At 43.0% G+C, this 15,112-nt stretch overlaps 1 protein-coding gene across 2 annotated transcripts in view; it reads right to left on the bottom strand.

Moving 5' to 3' along the window:
• Nucleotides 1-15,112, bottom strand: part of CARMIL1 (capping protein regulator and myosin 1 linker 1) — a 376,826-nt gene that overhangs the window by 204,132 nt on the left and 157,582 nt on the right. For both annotated transcript variants that reach the window (XM_069730895.1, XM_069730896.1), the window contains exons 12-16: nucleotides 12,946-13,032; nucleotides 12,499-12,602; nucleotides 11,601-11,678; nucleotides 10,079-10,155; nucleotides 4,765-4,869 (exon numbers count right to left, since the gene is read on the bottom strand). In XM_069730895.1, coding sequence (XP_069586996.1) covers nucleotides 4,765-4,869; nucleotides 10,079-10,155; nucleotides 11,601-11,678; nucleotides 12,499-12,602; nucleotides 12,946-13,032 — 451 coding nt within the window. The remainder of the gene's footprint in view (nucleotides 1-4,764; nucleotides 4,870-10,078; nucleotides 10,156-11,600; nucleotides 11,679-12,498; nucleotides 12,603-12,945; nucleotides 13,033-15,112) is intronic.

The following is a 15,112-nucleotide window of genomic DNA, read 5'->3' as shown; positions in this document are numbered from 1 at the left end:
AGCTGCAGCTGTCACATTCTATTTTAGTCTTTATTATGCATTGGCATCAATGTGGCTGTAAAATAGAAAGAAAAGGCAGTGACTACAGTGCAAGATAAAAGCCATTAATTGACACTTCTAAGAATTTTGAAGTCTCCTGCACCTAGCCAGCAGCATCCCAGGTGCACTTTAAAGGTCTGACTGTCTACTGATATATCTCTTAAAGCCACAGATCACATAAAATATGTGCTCCAGGGATGTGACAGCTAATACTTGTAATGCCTGTTTTTTCTTGGCACACCCTAAATTCACTAAAGAAAAAAAAACCTTCAGGTCATAGAAAGACTGTAATAAACCCAACAAGCACATAAAAGTACAAGTGTTCACCAGCTAAATGATACAGGTTCAGTGAGGCTTCAGGAAGACTATGTTGGTCATATTACACAAAAGACAAAGCAGGTTTCATTATAGCACAGCCTCTAAAATAGGGGTAAATCAAAATACCTGGCAATTTACACTCTCTCATCAGTCATGGAATCAAAAGATTATGGACATAAAAAAAAATATAAATATAAAAAAATCTGCCCCCAAGGCCACATCGTATCTTCACATGACTGACCCTGAGAACTTCCAGAAAGATTTGCATGCATATCTGTATCCACATCTTCTCTCAAGTGTCTTATTTTAGGTGTATTTATTTGGAGAAGGCACATTCGGCACACCTTCCTCAGTCACAACAAACAGAATTTAGCCTCTAGGTGTGAATGTAAGTAGCAAATTCTGTACATCATGCAAATGAGCACACCTTAGATCATTTCCTTCTCTCCCTTCCTTAGTATATTGACCGTCACGCTGTAAAACAATGTATAAAGATCTGTAATGTAAAGACCTGCCTAAGGCTGGCATGTGAAGAACGACGTATTGCCGAGCAGCTCCATTTCTCATAACTCAGACTGGAATCTGATTATATACTGTGAACCATCACATAAATACAAACTACTCAACAGCCAGACAAATAATACAAATGCTGGCAACTGGAAATGTAAAGGGGTCTTCCATCTCATAAATTGATGGGATATCGCTATGGGACCTACACCTTTGGGGCCCCCATTTCTCCGATGAATGGACCCACCAGTGATATAATGCTGCACCCCCTTCACTGCAGAACATACGCCGGTCATCCAGCTGTGCAGGGAAGCAGAACCATTTAGGTGAATGGAGCCACCTGCAGCTGCCTGCATAGCTGGGAGGTCAGGAAGACCACCATGTCGCGAGTAATTAGCAGAGGATGCAGCACCATGTCGCGAGTAATTAGCAGAGGATGCAGCACCATGTCGCGAGTAATTAGCAGAGGATGCAGCACCACGTCGCGAGTAATTAGAAGAGGATGCAGCACCACGTCGCGAGTTATTAGAAGAGGATGCAGCACCACATCGCGAGTAATTAGAAGAGGATGCAGCACCACATCGCGAGTAATTAGAAGAGGATGCAGCACCACATCGCGAGTAATTAGAAGAGGATGCAGCACCACATCGCGAGTAATTAGAAGAGGATGCAGCACCACATCGCGAGTAATTAGAAGAGGATGCAGCACCACATCGCGAGTAATTAGAAGAGGATGCAGCACCACATCGCGAGTAATTAGAAGAGGATGCAGCACCACGTCGCGAGTAATTAGAAGAGGATGCAGCACCACATCGCGAGTAATTAGAGGATGCAGCACCATGTCGCGAGTTATTAGAAGAGGATGCAGCACCATGTCGCGAGTAATTAGAAGAGGATGCAGCACCATGTCGCGAGTTATTAGAAGAGGATGCAGCACCATGTCGCGAGTTATTAGAAGAGGATGCAGCACCATGTCGCGAGTAATTAGAAGAGGATGCAGCACCATGTCGCGAGTTATTAGAAGAGGATGCAGCACCATGTCGCGAGTAATTAGAAGAGGATGCAGCACCATGTCGCGAGTTATTAGAAGAGGATGCAGCACCATGTCGCGAGTTATTAGAAGAGGATGCAGCACCATGTCGCGAGTTATTAGAAGAGGATGCAGCACCATGTCGCGAGTAATTACAAGAGGATGCAGCACCACATCGCGAGTAATTAGAAGAGGATGCAGCACCATGTCGCGAGTAATTAGAAGAGGATGCAACACCACATCGCGAGTAATTAGAGGATGCAGCACCATGTCGCGAGTTATTAGAAGAGGATGCAGCACCATGTCGCGAGTAATTACAAGAGGATGCAGCACCATGTCGCAAGTTATTAGAAGAGGATGCAGCACCATGTCGCGAGTAATTAGAAGAGGATGCAGCACCATGTCGCGAGTTATTAGAAGAGGATGCAGCACCATGTCGCGAGTAATTAGAAGAGGATGCAGCACCATGTCGCGAGTTATTAGAAGAGGATGCAGCACCATGTCGCGAGTTATTAGAAGAGGATGCAGCACCATGTCGCAAGTTATTAGAAGAGGATGCAGCACCATGTCGCGAGTTATTAGAAGAGGATGCAGCACCATGTCGTGAGTAATTACAAGAGGATGCAGCACCATGTCGCAAGTTATTAGAAGAGGATGCAGCACCATGTCGCGAGTAATTAGAAGAGGATGCAGCACCATGTCGCGAGTTATTAGAAGAGGATGCAGCACCATGTCGCGAGTAATTAGGAGAGGATGCAGCACCATGTCATGTCGTGAGTACTGCAGGAATTAAGTACAGTCATTGATAGACCATTATTTTTAATCTTTAAAGACTCCATAATAACAGGGTCTGTACCACAGGACTGGCGTATAGCAAATGTGGTGCCAATATTCAAAAAGGGGACAAAAACTGAGCTCGGTAATTATAGGCCAGTAAGCTTAACCTCTACTGTGGGTAAAATCCTGGAGGGCATTCTAAGGGACGCTATACTGGAGTATCTGAAGAGGAATAACCTCATGACCCAGTATCAGCACGGGTTTACTAGGGACCGTTCATGTCAGACTAATCTGATCAACTTCTATGAAGAGGTAAGTTCCGGACTGGACCAAGGGAACCCAGTGGACGTAGTGTATATGGACTTTTCAAAAGCTTTTGATACGGTGCCACACAAAAGGTTGATACATAAAATGAGAATAATGGGGATAGGGGAAAATATGTGTAAGTGGGTTAAGAGCTGTCTCAGGGATAGGAAACAAAGGGTGGTTTTTAATGGAGCACACTCGGACTGGGTCGCGGTTAGCAGTGGGGTACCACAGGGGTCAGTATTGGGCCTTCTTTTTAACATATTTATAAATGACCTTGTAGGGGGCATTCAGAGCAGAATTTCAATATTTGCAGATGACACTAAACTCTGCAGGGTAATCAATACAGAGGAGGACAATTTTATATTACAGGACGATTTATGTAAACTAGAAGCTTGGACTGATAAATGGCAAATGAGCTTTAATGGGGATAAATGTAAGGTCATGCACTTGGGTAGAAGTAGTAAGATGTATAAGTATGTGCTTAATTCTAAAACTCTGGGCAAAACTGTCAATGAAAAAGACCTGGGAATATGGGTGGATGACAAACTCATGTTCAGTGGCCAGTGTCAGGCAGCTGCTACAAAGGCAAATAAAATAATGGGATGCATTAAAAAAGGCATAGATGCTCATGAGGAGAACATAATTTTACCTCTATACAAGTCACTAGTTCGACCACACTTAGAATACTGTGCACAGTTCTGGTCTCCGGTGTATAAGAAAGACATAGCTGAACTAGAGCAGGTGCAGAGAAGAGCAACCAAGATTATTAGAGGACTGGGGGTCTACAATACCAAGATACAGTACAAAGACCTTTCTGATGATCTTTTTAATCATAGACCTAAGACAGGAACAAGGGGGAATCCTCTACGTCTGGAGGAAAGAAGGTTTAGGCATAATAACAGACGCGGGTTCTTTACTGTAAGAGCAGTGACACTATGGAACTCTCTGCCGTATGATGTTGTAATGAGTGATTCATTACTTAAATTTAAGAGGGGATTGGATACCTTTCTGGAAAAGTATAATGTTGCAGGATGTATATACTAGATTCCTTGATAGGGCGTTGATCCAGGGAACTAGTCTGATTGCCGTATGTGGAGTCGGGAAGGAATTTTTTTCCCCAAAGTGGAGCTTACTCTTTGCCACATGGTTTTTTTTTTGCCTTCCTCTGGATCAACATGTTAGGGCATGTTAGGTTAGGCTATGGGTTGAACTAGATGGACTTAAAGTCCTCCTTCAACCTTAATAACTATTAGAAGAGGATGCAGCACCATGTCGCGAGTTATTAGAAGAGGATGCAGCACCGCACCGCTCACTTTCATTCTCATCATAGGATAGGAGATAAAAGTCATCATTCTCAGTGATCACTATAATGGGGGTCCCTAGTTCTGGAGGATCGGGCTTTATGGACACGCTTTCATTGAGCACTTTCTAGTGTTTCATTTTTTTAGCAGTCGCACTGGACAACAATATCAGAGAAATCAGAAACGAGACTGAAGACCTTTTCCTGCATATGTACAATGGCATGTATAAGTTTGGGCACCCCTGGTCAAAATTACTGTAATTGTGAACAGTTTCACTACTTATTAGATTTTTGAATATAATTAGAGCTCGTTGGTGACATAAGACTTTGTAGCTAGACATTTACATTTTCCCATGCTTTTTTTTTCTTACAGTTATTAATAGTATAGGGACTTGGCTCAATAAGGTGAAGAGAAGGAAAGTCAGTAAAATGCTGAAGTAATAATAATAATGATAATAATAATAATAAAAATATATACGCTTACTTCAAAGGCTCAGGGGAGAGCTTAGTTCCAGAAAAGTTGATGTGCGATAAAGCAAGAGAGCTGCTAAAAAACTGTTTAAAAGAAGGTGGCACTTCTTTTCCTTTCCTGTAGATTACAAAAAGGAACAATTAGGTTTAATCTGACAATTCAAAGAAACCTGTGACATGTATGCCTTAACCCCTTAGTGACAGAGCCAATTTGGTACTTAATGACCAGGCCAATTTTTGCAATTCTGACCACTGTCACTTTATGAGGTTATAACTCTGGAACGCTTCAACGGATCCTGCTGATTCTGAGATTTTTTCGTGACATATTGTACTTCATGTTAGTGGTAACATTTCTTCGATATTACTTGCGATTATTTATGAAAAAAACGGAAATATGGCGAAAATTTTTAAAATTTTGCAATTTTCAAACTTTTTATTTTTATGCCCTTAAATCAGAGAGATATGTCATAAAAAATAGTTAATAAATAACATTTCCCACATGTCTACTTTACATCAGCACAATTTTGGAAACAACATTTTTTTTTGTTAGGGAGTTATAAGGGTTAAAAGTTGACCAGCAATTTCTCATTTTTACAACACCATTTTTTTTTTAGGGACCACATCACATTTGAAGTCATTTTGAGGGGTCTATATGATAGAAAATAATGAAGTGTGACACCATTCTAAAAACTTCACCCCTCAAGGTTCTCAAAACCACATTCAAGAAGTTTATTAACCCTTTACGTGCTTCACAGGAACTGAAACAATGTGGAAGGAAAAAATGAACATTTAACTTTTTTTTGCAAACATCTTAATTCAGAACCATTTTTTTTATTTTCACAAGTGTAAAAACAGAAATGTAACCATAAATTTTGTTATGCAATTTCTCCTGAATACGCCAATACCCCATATGTGGGGGTAAACCACTGTTAGGGCGCACCGCAGAACTTAGAAGTGAAGGAGCGCCGTTTGACTTTTTCAATGCAGAATTGGCTGGAATTGAGATCGGACACCATGTCACATTTAGAGAGCACCTGATGTACCTAAACAGTGGAAACTCCCCACAAGTGACACCATTTTGGAAACTAGACCCCTTAAGGAACTTATCTAGATGTGTGGTGAGCACTTTGAACCCCCAAGTGCTTCACAGAAGTTTATAACGTAGAGCCGTGAAAATAAAAAATCGCTTTTGTTTACACAAAAATGATCTTTTTGCCCACAAATTCTTATTTTCACAAGGGTAACAGGAGAAATTAGACCACAAAAGTTGTTGTGCAATTTCTCCTGAGTACGCTGATACCCAATATGTGGGGGTAAACAACTGTTAGGGCGCACCGCAGAGCTTGGAAGAGAAGGAGTGCCGTTTTACTTTTTCAATGTAGAATTGGCTGGAATTGAGATTGGACGCCATGTCGCGTTTGGAGAGCCCCTGATGTGCCTAAACAGTGGAAACCCCCCACAAGTGACACCATTTTGGAAACTAGACCCCTTAAGGAACTTATCTAGATGTGTGGTGAGAACCTTGAATGCCCAAGTGCTTCACAGAAGTTTATAATGCAGAGCCGTGAAAATAAAAAATATTTTTCTTTTCCACAAAAAAGATTTTTTAGCCACCAAATTTTTATTTTCACAAGGGTAACAAGAGAAACTGGACCCCAAAAGTTGTTGTCCAATTTTTCCTGAGTATGCTGGTACCCCATATGTGGGGGTAAACCACTGTTTGGGCGCACGGCAGAGCTCGGAAGGAAGGAGCGCCGTTTTGGAATGCAGACTTTGATAGAATGGTCTGCGGGTATTATGTTGCGTTTGCAGAGCCCCTGATGTACCTAACCAGTAGAAACCCTCCACAAGTGACCCCATTTTGGAAACTAGACCCCCCAAGGAACTTATCTAGATGTGTGGTGAGAACTTTGAATGCCCAAGTGCTTCACAGAAGTTTAGAATGCAGAGTCGTGAAAATAAAAAATATTTTTTTTTCCACAAAAAAGATATTGTAGCCCCCAAGTTTTTATTTTCACAAGGGTAACAGGAGAAATTGGACTGCAATAGTTGTTGTCCAATTTATCCCGAGTACGCTGATGCGCCATATGTGGCGGTAAACCACTGTTTGGGCGCACGGCAGAGCTCGGAAGGGAAGGAGCGCCTTTTTGGAATGCAGACTTTGATAGAATGGTCTGTGGGCATTATGTTGCGATTGCAGAGCCCCTGATGTACCTAAACTGTAGTAACCCCCCACAAGTGACCCCATTTTGGAAACTAGACCCCCCAAGGAACTTATCTAGATGTGTGGTGAGAACTTTGAATGCCCAAGTGCTTCACAGAAGTTTAGAATGCAGAGTCGTGAAAATAAAAAATTTTTTTTTTTTTCACAAAAAAGATTTTGTAGCCCCCAAGTTTTTATTTTCACAAGGGTAACAAGAGAAATTGGACCCCAGAAGTTGTTGTCCAATTTATCCCGAGTACGCTGATGCCCCATATGTGGGGGTAACCCACTGTTTGGGCGCACGGCAGAGCTCAGAAGGGAGGGAGCACCATTTGACTTTTTGAGCGCAAAATTGGCTGTCGTGTTTGGAGACCCCCTGATGTACCTAAACAGTGGAAACCCCCCAATTCTAGCTCCAACCCTAACCCCAACACACCCCTAACCCTAATCCCAACCTCATCCATAATCCTAATCACTAACCCTAACCATAATCACAACCCTTACCCCAAAACAACCCTAATGTCAACCCTAACCATAACCCTAATCAAAACCCTAAATCCAACACACCCCTAATCCTAATCTCAACCCTAACCTCAAACCTAACCCTAATCCCAATACACCCCTAATCACAACACTAACCTTAACCCGAATCCCAAACCTAACCCTAATCCCAAGCGTAACCCTAATGCCAACCCTAACCCTAATACGAACCCTAATCCAAACCCTAACCCTAATCCCAGCTCTAACCCTAACTTTAGCCCCAACCCTAGCCCTAGCCCTAGGGCTACTTTCACACTTGCGTCGTTTGGCATTCCGTCGCAATCCGTCGTTTTGGACAAGAAACGGATCCTGCAAATGTGCCCGCAGGATGCGTTTTTTGCCCATAGACTTGTATTGCCGATGGATCGTGACGGATGGCCACACGTCGCGTCCGTCGTGCACTGGATCAGTTGTGTTTTGGCGGAGCGTCGGCACAAAAAAACGTTCAATGAAACTTTTTTTGTACATCGCATCCGCCATTTCTGACCGCGCATGCGTGGCCGTAACTCCGCCCCCTCCTCCCCAGGACATAGATTGGGCAGCGGATGTGTTGAAAAACTACAGCTGCTGCCCACGTTGTGCACAATTTTCACAACATGCGTCGGTATGTCGGGCCGACGCATTGCGACGGCCCCGTACCGACGTAAGTGTGAAAGAAGCCTAACCCTAAGTTTAGCCCCAACCCTAACCCTAAATTTAGCCCCAACCCTAACCCTACCCCTAACCTAACCCTACCCCTACCCCTACCCCTACCCCTAACCCTACCCCTAACCCTACCCCTAACCCTAACCTAACCCCTAACCCTAACCCTACCCCTAACCCTACCCCAACCCTACCCCTAACCCTACCCTAACCCTACCCCTACCCCTAACCCTAACCCTACCCCTAACCCTAATTTTAGCCCCAACTGCTGTTCTCCTGCCGGCCGGCAGATGGAGACAGATGGCGGGCGCACTGGGCATGCGTCCGCCATGTTCTGCTGCCGGCGGCCAGGAGGAGCAGCAAGAGGATCCAGGGACCTAGGTGAGTATGCTAGGGTCCCCGAATCCCCCTATTTCTCTGTCCTCTGATGTGCGATCACATCAGAGGACAGAGAATTACACTTTACTTTTTTTTTTTTTTTTTTGCGGTCGCCGGTAAACAGTTAATTACCGGCGATCGCAAAACAGGGGTCGGTAATACCGACCCCGATCGTGCTCTTTGGGGTCTCGGCTACCCCCGGCAGCCGAGACCCCAAAGATTCTCCCGGTGCCGGCCGGCGGGCGCACTGCGCATGCGCCCGCCATTTTGAAGATGGCGGCGCCCACCGGGAGACACGAGGAGCATCGGGGGAGCTAGGTGAGTATTGGGGGGCCACCTGGGACCCCTTTTCTCTGTCCTCCGATGTGCGATCACATCGGAGGACAGAGAAATTAAAAAGAGATCGCTTTTTTTTTTTTTTTTTGCGATCGCCGGTAAACGGTTAATTACCGGCGATCGCAAATGCGGGGTGGGTTAAAAACCCCCCGAATCATGTTCTCTGGGGTCTCGGCTACCCTCGGCAGCCGAGACCCCGGAGAAAATCGGCCTCTGGGGGGCGCTATGGACTTTTTCCACAGCGCCGTTAATTAACGGCGCTGTGGTTTAAGTACCCTTAGCGGCCGCCGTTAAAAGGCGTATCGGCGGTCGCTAAGGGGTTAAAATACATTCTAATCTTAATAACGTTAAAAAAAAAAAAAGTCTCAACAATCCTGGAAAGATAAAAAATGACCACTGAAGGCCAAGGCAGGCTGTAGTTTCCATAAGGATGTGAATGATGGCACAAGTACTGTATTTTCTGGCGTATGAGACTACTTTTTAACCCCTGAAAATCTTCTCAAAAGTCGGGTGTCGTCTTATACGCCAGGTGTCGTCTTATAGGGCAGATGCAGAGTAATCTGCGGTCGCCGCATATTGTGGGGGGAGCGGTCCCAATGACGAGGTGAGGGGGCACCTCACCGGGAAGGTGTAAGTGAAGCAGAGGCAGAGAAGGAGATAATAGGATACAAGGGCGAGACAGATGAGTGAAAGAGGAGTGTTTTTCTAGGCACAGCACCGCTCTCTCTCTTATTTGCATACCCCTGGCATCCCAGACGCTGACAGTTTGCTTCACTTACACCTTCCTGGTGAGGCGCTCCCCCTCACCTCATCATCGAGACCACTCCCCCCCACTATAAACTTCAACCGCAGATTGCTCCGCACCCACCCTATAAGACGACACCCGGCATATAAGACAACCCCCGACTTTTGAGAAGATTTTATATTTTAACTGGAAAAGTTGGGGGTCGTCTTATATGCCAGAAAATACGGTACTCTAAATGTACGTCGTTATGGTCATCAGTAAAAGCAATTATGATTCCTAGGTCATTAGAGACTACATCCTATGCTGACACACAATTACCCAGAAATCTGATACTGAATTTTGAATGCATTTCTTATCTAACAACTAAAAACACAAATTACAGACAATTCATTAAAAAAAATAAAACAAATGGCAGAACACTTATGGCTCCAAATCTGTTAACTAAAATGATACCTCAAGGCAGGTGAGAAGTGGGGTTCATACCTGTGGGGAAAGAATGTCCTAGAAAGGTTGAGTGTAGAAAGGTGCCGTAAGCAACCACGCATTAAAGCGCCACATACCTAGAGCAAGAGCAACGGTGATTACAGCATAGTTCACACCATATAATAGTACACAACTGATTACATGCAAGCCATGACGGTAGGAACGTCGTCAACAGATCCCAATAAATAGAATACGTTTCAATTGCACAATAGGAAAAATGTTTCTGTGTTATAGGTGCTCTGTCACCAGGTTTTTCACCCCTATCAGAGAGGAACTTGATGTAGGGGCAGAGACTCTGACTCACTCGCTGCAGTTAAAATCACTGTTTTATCTGCTATAGATCTGGCAGTTCTGTAAATGCTGAGCTCTGAATAACCCCATCCCCACCACTGACTGGCTGTTTTCTGGGGGCACTGTGCATAGGCAGAAAGCTGCCCATCATTGGTGGAGGCAGGTTTATACAAAATAGAAGTATAGAGGACAACATGGCAGAAGGCACTCTAGTGATAAAATCACTGTTTTACAGGGAGGAGATAATCAAATCTATACGAATCAGCCCAGTAAGTGACACATCACTGGAATCAGGGTCTCTGTCTCTACATTAGGCGGCTCTCAGATTTGGTGGGAAAAGCTTGGTGACAGATTCCTTTTAAGCAAATGAATGAATTTATTTAGTGGTAATGTTTTGAGTAAACCATGTTAAATGGGTTGTACGAGGTCCAAATCATTAAGTCTGCAGTCACTCTGTGTGTCTGCAGACTTCTAAATCCCCCCAGGGCACATACTGTGTGATGTGAAGACTCGCTGGTTTCTGAGCTGGGACCCCAGGGTATGCATGAGTTATACATACTCCTATAGCCAGAGCCCGTCTAGAAGGAGTCGCCTTGCTCCATAAAATTGTATTGAGCGAGGATGCACCCCGACTAGAGACACGGACATCCAGTGGGCATGGCTGACTAGCGGGCATGGCCTCCCTAATACAAGTGTATGGAGTGAGGCCACACATAGACTGGGAGTATGAAGAACTTATACCCTCTGGTCGTGACTCAAACTGGCGAATCCCCACAGCGCCTAGTGCATGCGCTGGGGGGATTCATAAGTCTGCAGTCTTATCAATTTGTACTGGACAACCCCTTTAAGCATCACACAACATACATATATGTTGAATTCTGGTTCGCTACTTCATAAAAAAAATGACCATAAAACAAGGTCTCTAATTCCAATCAATAGCTATAGACATAATATATAAACCCAAGTCATTCCATACATGTGAATAATAACAATGTAGCAGGAATTCCAGCTGCTAGGGCTAACCGTTAAGCTCGGGATACTTCTACTTTATAGGTTAGGATAGTGATAACTGTATGTCCTGGTTTGGCATCACCTCATCCCAAGCCTTTGATGATATAATTATTAACTAGCATATGCCTAGATGAAAATACCAGACAATAATGATGGCAGTAGCAATTTCTTCCCCCGGCCTATAGGCAGATATTACAAGAAACAAAGGTTCCATGATTACCGCATCTGCTGAACACTCAGTGTTCGATAAATCCAGGTACTTAATGGCATTTGGCTGTGCCAAAAAGGTATACAAATACTAGAAGGAAAGCAAAGAGAAAAAAAATGACTGGATTGGAATGTGAACACAATACACACGGTATATACACAATAGGGTTTCTGGGTAAGTTACAACAAATTTGTAGATATTTACAGTTCACGGCAAAAATAAAAGATAACGCAGAGCTAAAACATGACTATATAAACGAGAGCCTAAAGCGAAGCTCTACCCTTAAATATGGCCAAGATTCAAGCAGTCAGATTAAAGGGGATCTCCACAAGTTTCATACTGATTACTTAACCGTAAGATAAACAAGAACAACAATGTATTGTAAAAGTAAATGCTGAATTTTCTAAGACAATCTAGAGTTTAGGTCAAATATTTAAAGAGGTTACCCACTACTTTTACATTGATGCCCCATCAATGATCGTCCGGGGTCCGCCACCCCCACGATAAGCTGTTATCGGTGTCAGGAAACGCTTGCCGAGCTGCTCCGTCTACTTGTAGTGGTCGTGGCCGGGTACGAGTATCCGCCTCCTGTTGAATTGGAGGCGGATGTACCGTACCAAGCCTGGGCCACTACAGGTAAATGGAGCAGCTCTCCAAGTGACTACCTCCGGTTGGCACCTGCTGCCGACACCGGTAGAAGCTGATTGGCGGGGGTGCGGGGTGACCAACCATGGCCGATCCGACATAGAATGTAGACATCAATGTAGAAATAGTGGACAACCTCTTTAATGCCCAAAGAGTATAAAAGGGTAGGCGCACAATGTAAAAAATAACAATATAGGGAGATGGACTACTTGTGTATTTCATTGACATTGCTGTCTATACACACAAAGTGCAGTACTGGACATACCGAAAGCTCGTCACCGCGGAGGATATTCCCTGAGAGGTCGAGGTGGGTAAGGGTGGTTGCAATCAACTGCATTGCACTCAATGACTGGGAAAGGCTATTCACTCCTAAGAATAGGAATTGAATCACAGATTTTAAAAAAAATACAGAATTAAATAATATACTATACACTTTATTAGCAGTAATGCTTTTAGTTTTCAATAGATTCCATACAACATTTTGATACTATGATGAAAATCCATGCCATTTACATTAAGGAACACTCCAATTCCTCAACTTTGGTGTCACCAGGCAAATAATGTATATGCGGGACTCACGACTCACCCTCACAGATGATGGCAAAGGCTCAGTTCTTTGCCCTAGATCTTTATCTACATACCCTACAGACAAACACAAAACACATTTATATGCACAGCATGTTAATAAAATGAAATCATTCACAATACATACCTTTTGGTGATATTGAGGTTTTTGATAAATTTAAATGTATCAGTCCCCTAGGTAGTTTGGCAAACTGTGTGCTTAAAAAAGACACACCTGTAAAGAACACACAGAATATCATATCAATATGTGTATATCAATGAATATAGAAAAATCACATTGTATTGGTGGATGGATTAAATTAAATAACTTTTTATTTTGGATATAGACAATGATCAGCCTTCACAATATACAGATCTTGCTGAGCAGCAGTTGAAAGGAGCTTCTAAAAGAGTTTGAAATAGACACTGAAACAGCCCCCCTGCAGCAAAGTGTTTGGTGGAGGCAAAATAAGGCAATGAAGTACCGTACATTACAAAAAAAATAATAGATAACAAAAAGATATATAGATATATATATATAGATATATATAGATAGATATATATATATATATATATATATATATATATATATATATATATATATATATACACACACACACACACACATACACACCTTCTCATTTAAAGATTTTTCTGTATTTTCATGACTATTAAAATTGTACATTCACACTGAAGGCATCAAAACTATGAATCAACACATGTGGAAATATACTTAAAAAGTGTGAAACAACTGAGAATATGTCTTATATTCTAGGTTCTTCAAAGTAGCCACCTTTGCTTTGATGACTGCTTTGCACACTGTTTTGGCATTCTCTTGATGAGTTCAAGAGGTAGTCACCAAGAATGGTCTTCCAACAATCTTGAAGGAGTTCCCAGAGATGCGTAGCACTTGTTGGCCCTTTTGCCTTCACTCTGCGGTCCAGCTCACCCCAAACCATCTCAATTGGGTTCAGGTCTGGTGACTGTGGAGGCCAGGTCAAAGGGCATAGCACTCCATTACTCTCCTTATTGGTCAAATAGCCCTTATACCGGCCTGGAGGTGTGTTTGGGGTCATTGCCCTGTTGAAAAATAAATGATGGTCCAACTAAACGCAAACGGGATGGAATAGCATGCCACTGCAAGATGCTGTGGTAGCCATGCTGGTTCAGTATGCCTTCAATTTTGAATAAATCCCCAACAGTGTCACCAGCAAAGCACCACCACACCATCACACCGCCTCCTCCATGCTTCATGGTGGGAACCAGGCATGTAGAGTCCATCCGTTCACCTTTTCTGCGTCGCACAAAGACACGGTAGTTGGAACCAAAGATCTCAAATTTGGGCTCATCAGACCAAAGCACAGATTCCAACTGGTCTAATGTCCATTCCTTGTGTTCTTTAGCCCAAACAAGTCTCTTCTGCTTGTTGCTTGTCCTTAGCAGTGGTTTCCTAGCAGCTATTTTACCATGAAGGCCTGCTGCACAAAGTCTCCTCTTACCAGTTGTTGTAGAGATGTGTCTGCTGCTAGAACTCTGTGTGGCATTGACCTGGTGTCTAATCTGAGCTGCTGCTAACCTGCGATTTCTGAGGCTGGTGACTCGGATAAACTCATCCTCAGAAGCAGAGGTGACTCTTAGTCTTCCTTTCCTGAGGCAGTCATCATGTGAGCCAGTTTCTTTGTAGCTCTTGATGGTTTTTGCCACTGCACTTGGGGACACTTTCAAAGTTTGCCCAATTTTTTGGACTGACTGACCTTCATTTCTTAAAGTAATAATGGCCACTCATTTTTCTTTACTTAGAATTTGTATTATGGCAAGAAAAAAGCAGCTAACAGTCTATTCAGTAGGACTATCAGCTGTGTATCCACCAGACTTCTGCACAACACAACTGATGGTCCCAACACCATTTATAAGGCAAGAAATCCTATTAAACCTGACAGGGCACACCTGTGAAGTGAAAACCATTCCCGGTGACTACCTTTTGAAGCTCATCAAGAGAATACCAAGAGTGTGCAAAGCAGACATAAGAGCAAGAGATGGCTACTTTGAAGAACCTAGAATATAAGACATAATTTCAGTTGTTTCACACTTTTTTGTTAAGTATATAATTCCACATGTGTTAATTCATAGTTTTGGTTTATTAAAACATATTTAGAAGTCGTGCCCATAAAATTCTGTTCAAAATATAACATTTTATAAATTATATCTTAAATATCAAACAAAGAAAAATCAAACCCCAGAACTGTTATTTTTCAATCACCTTACTTGCCTAAAAACTTAAACTTTGCAATGAAAAGGTCACATGTCCCCAAAAT

This window comes from Ranitomeya imitator, chromosome 6 (assembly GCF_032444005.1).
Source record: "Ranitomeya imitator isolate aRanImi1 chromosome 6, aRanImi1.pri, whole genome shotgun sequence".
NCBI lineage: Eukaryota > Metazoa > Chordata > Amphibia > Anura > Dendrobatidae > Ranitomeya > Ranitomeya imitator.
Note: the sequence above shows the minus strand (reverse complement) of the source record. Positions and strands in the feature narration are given on the sequence as shown.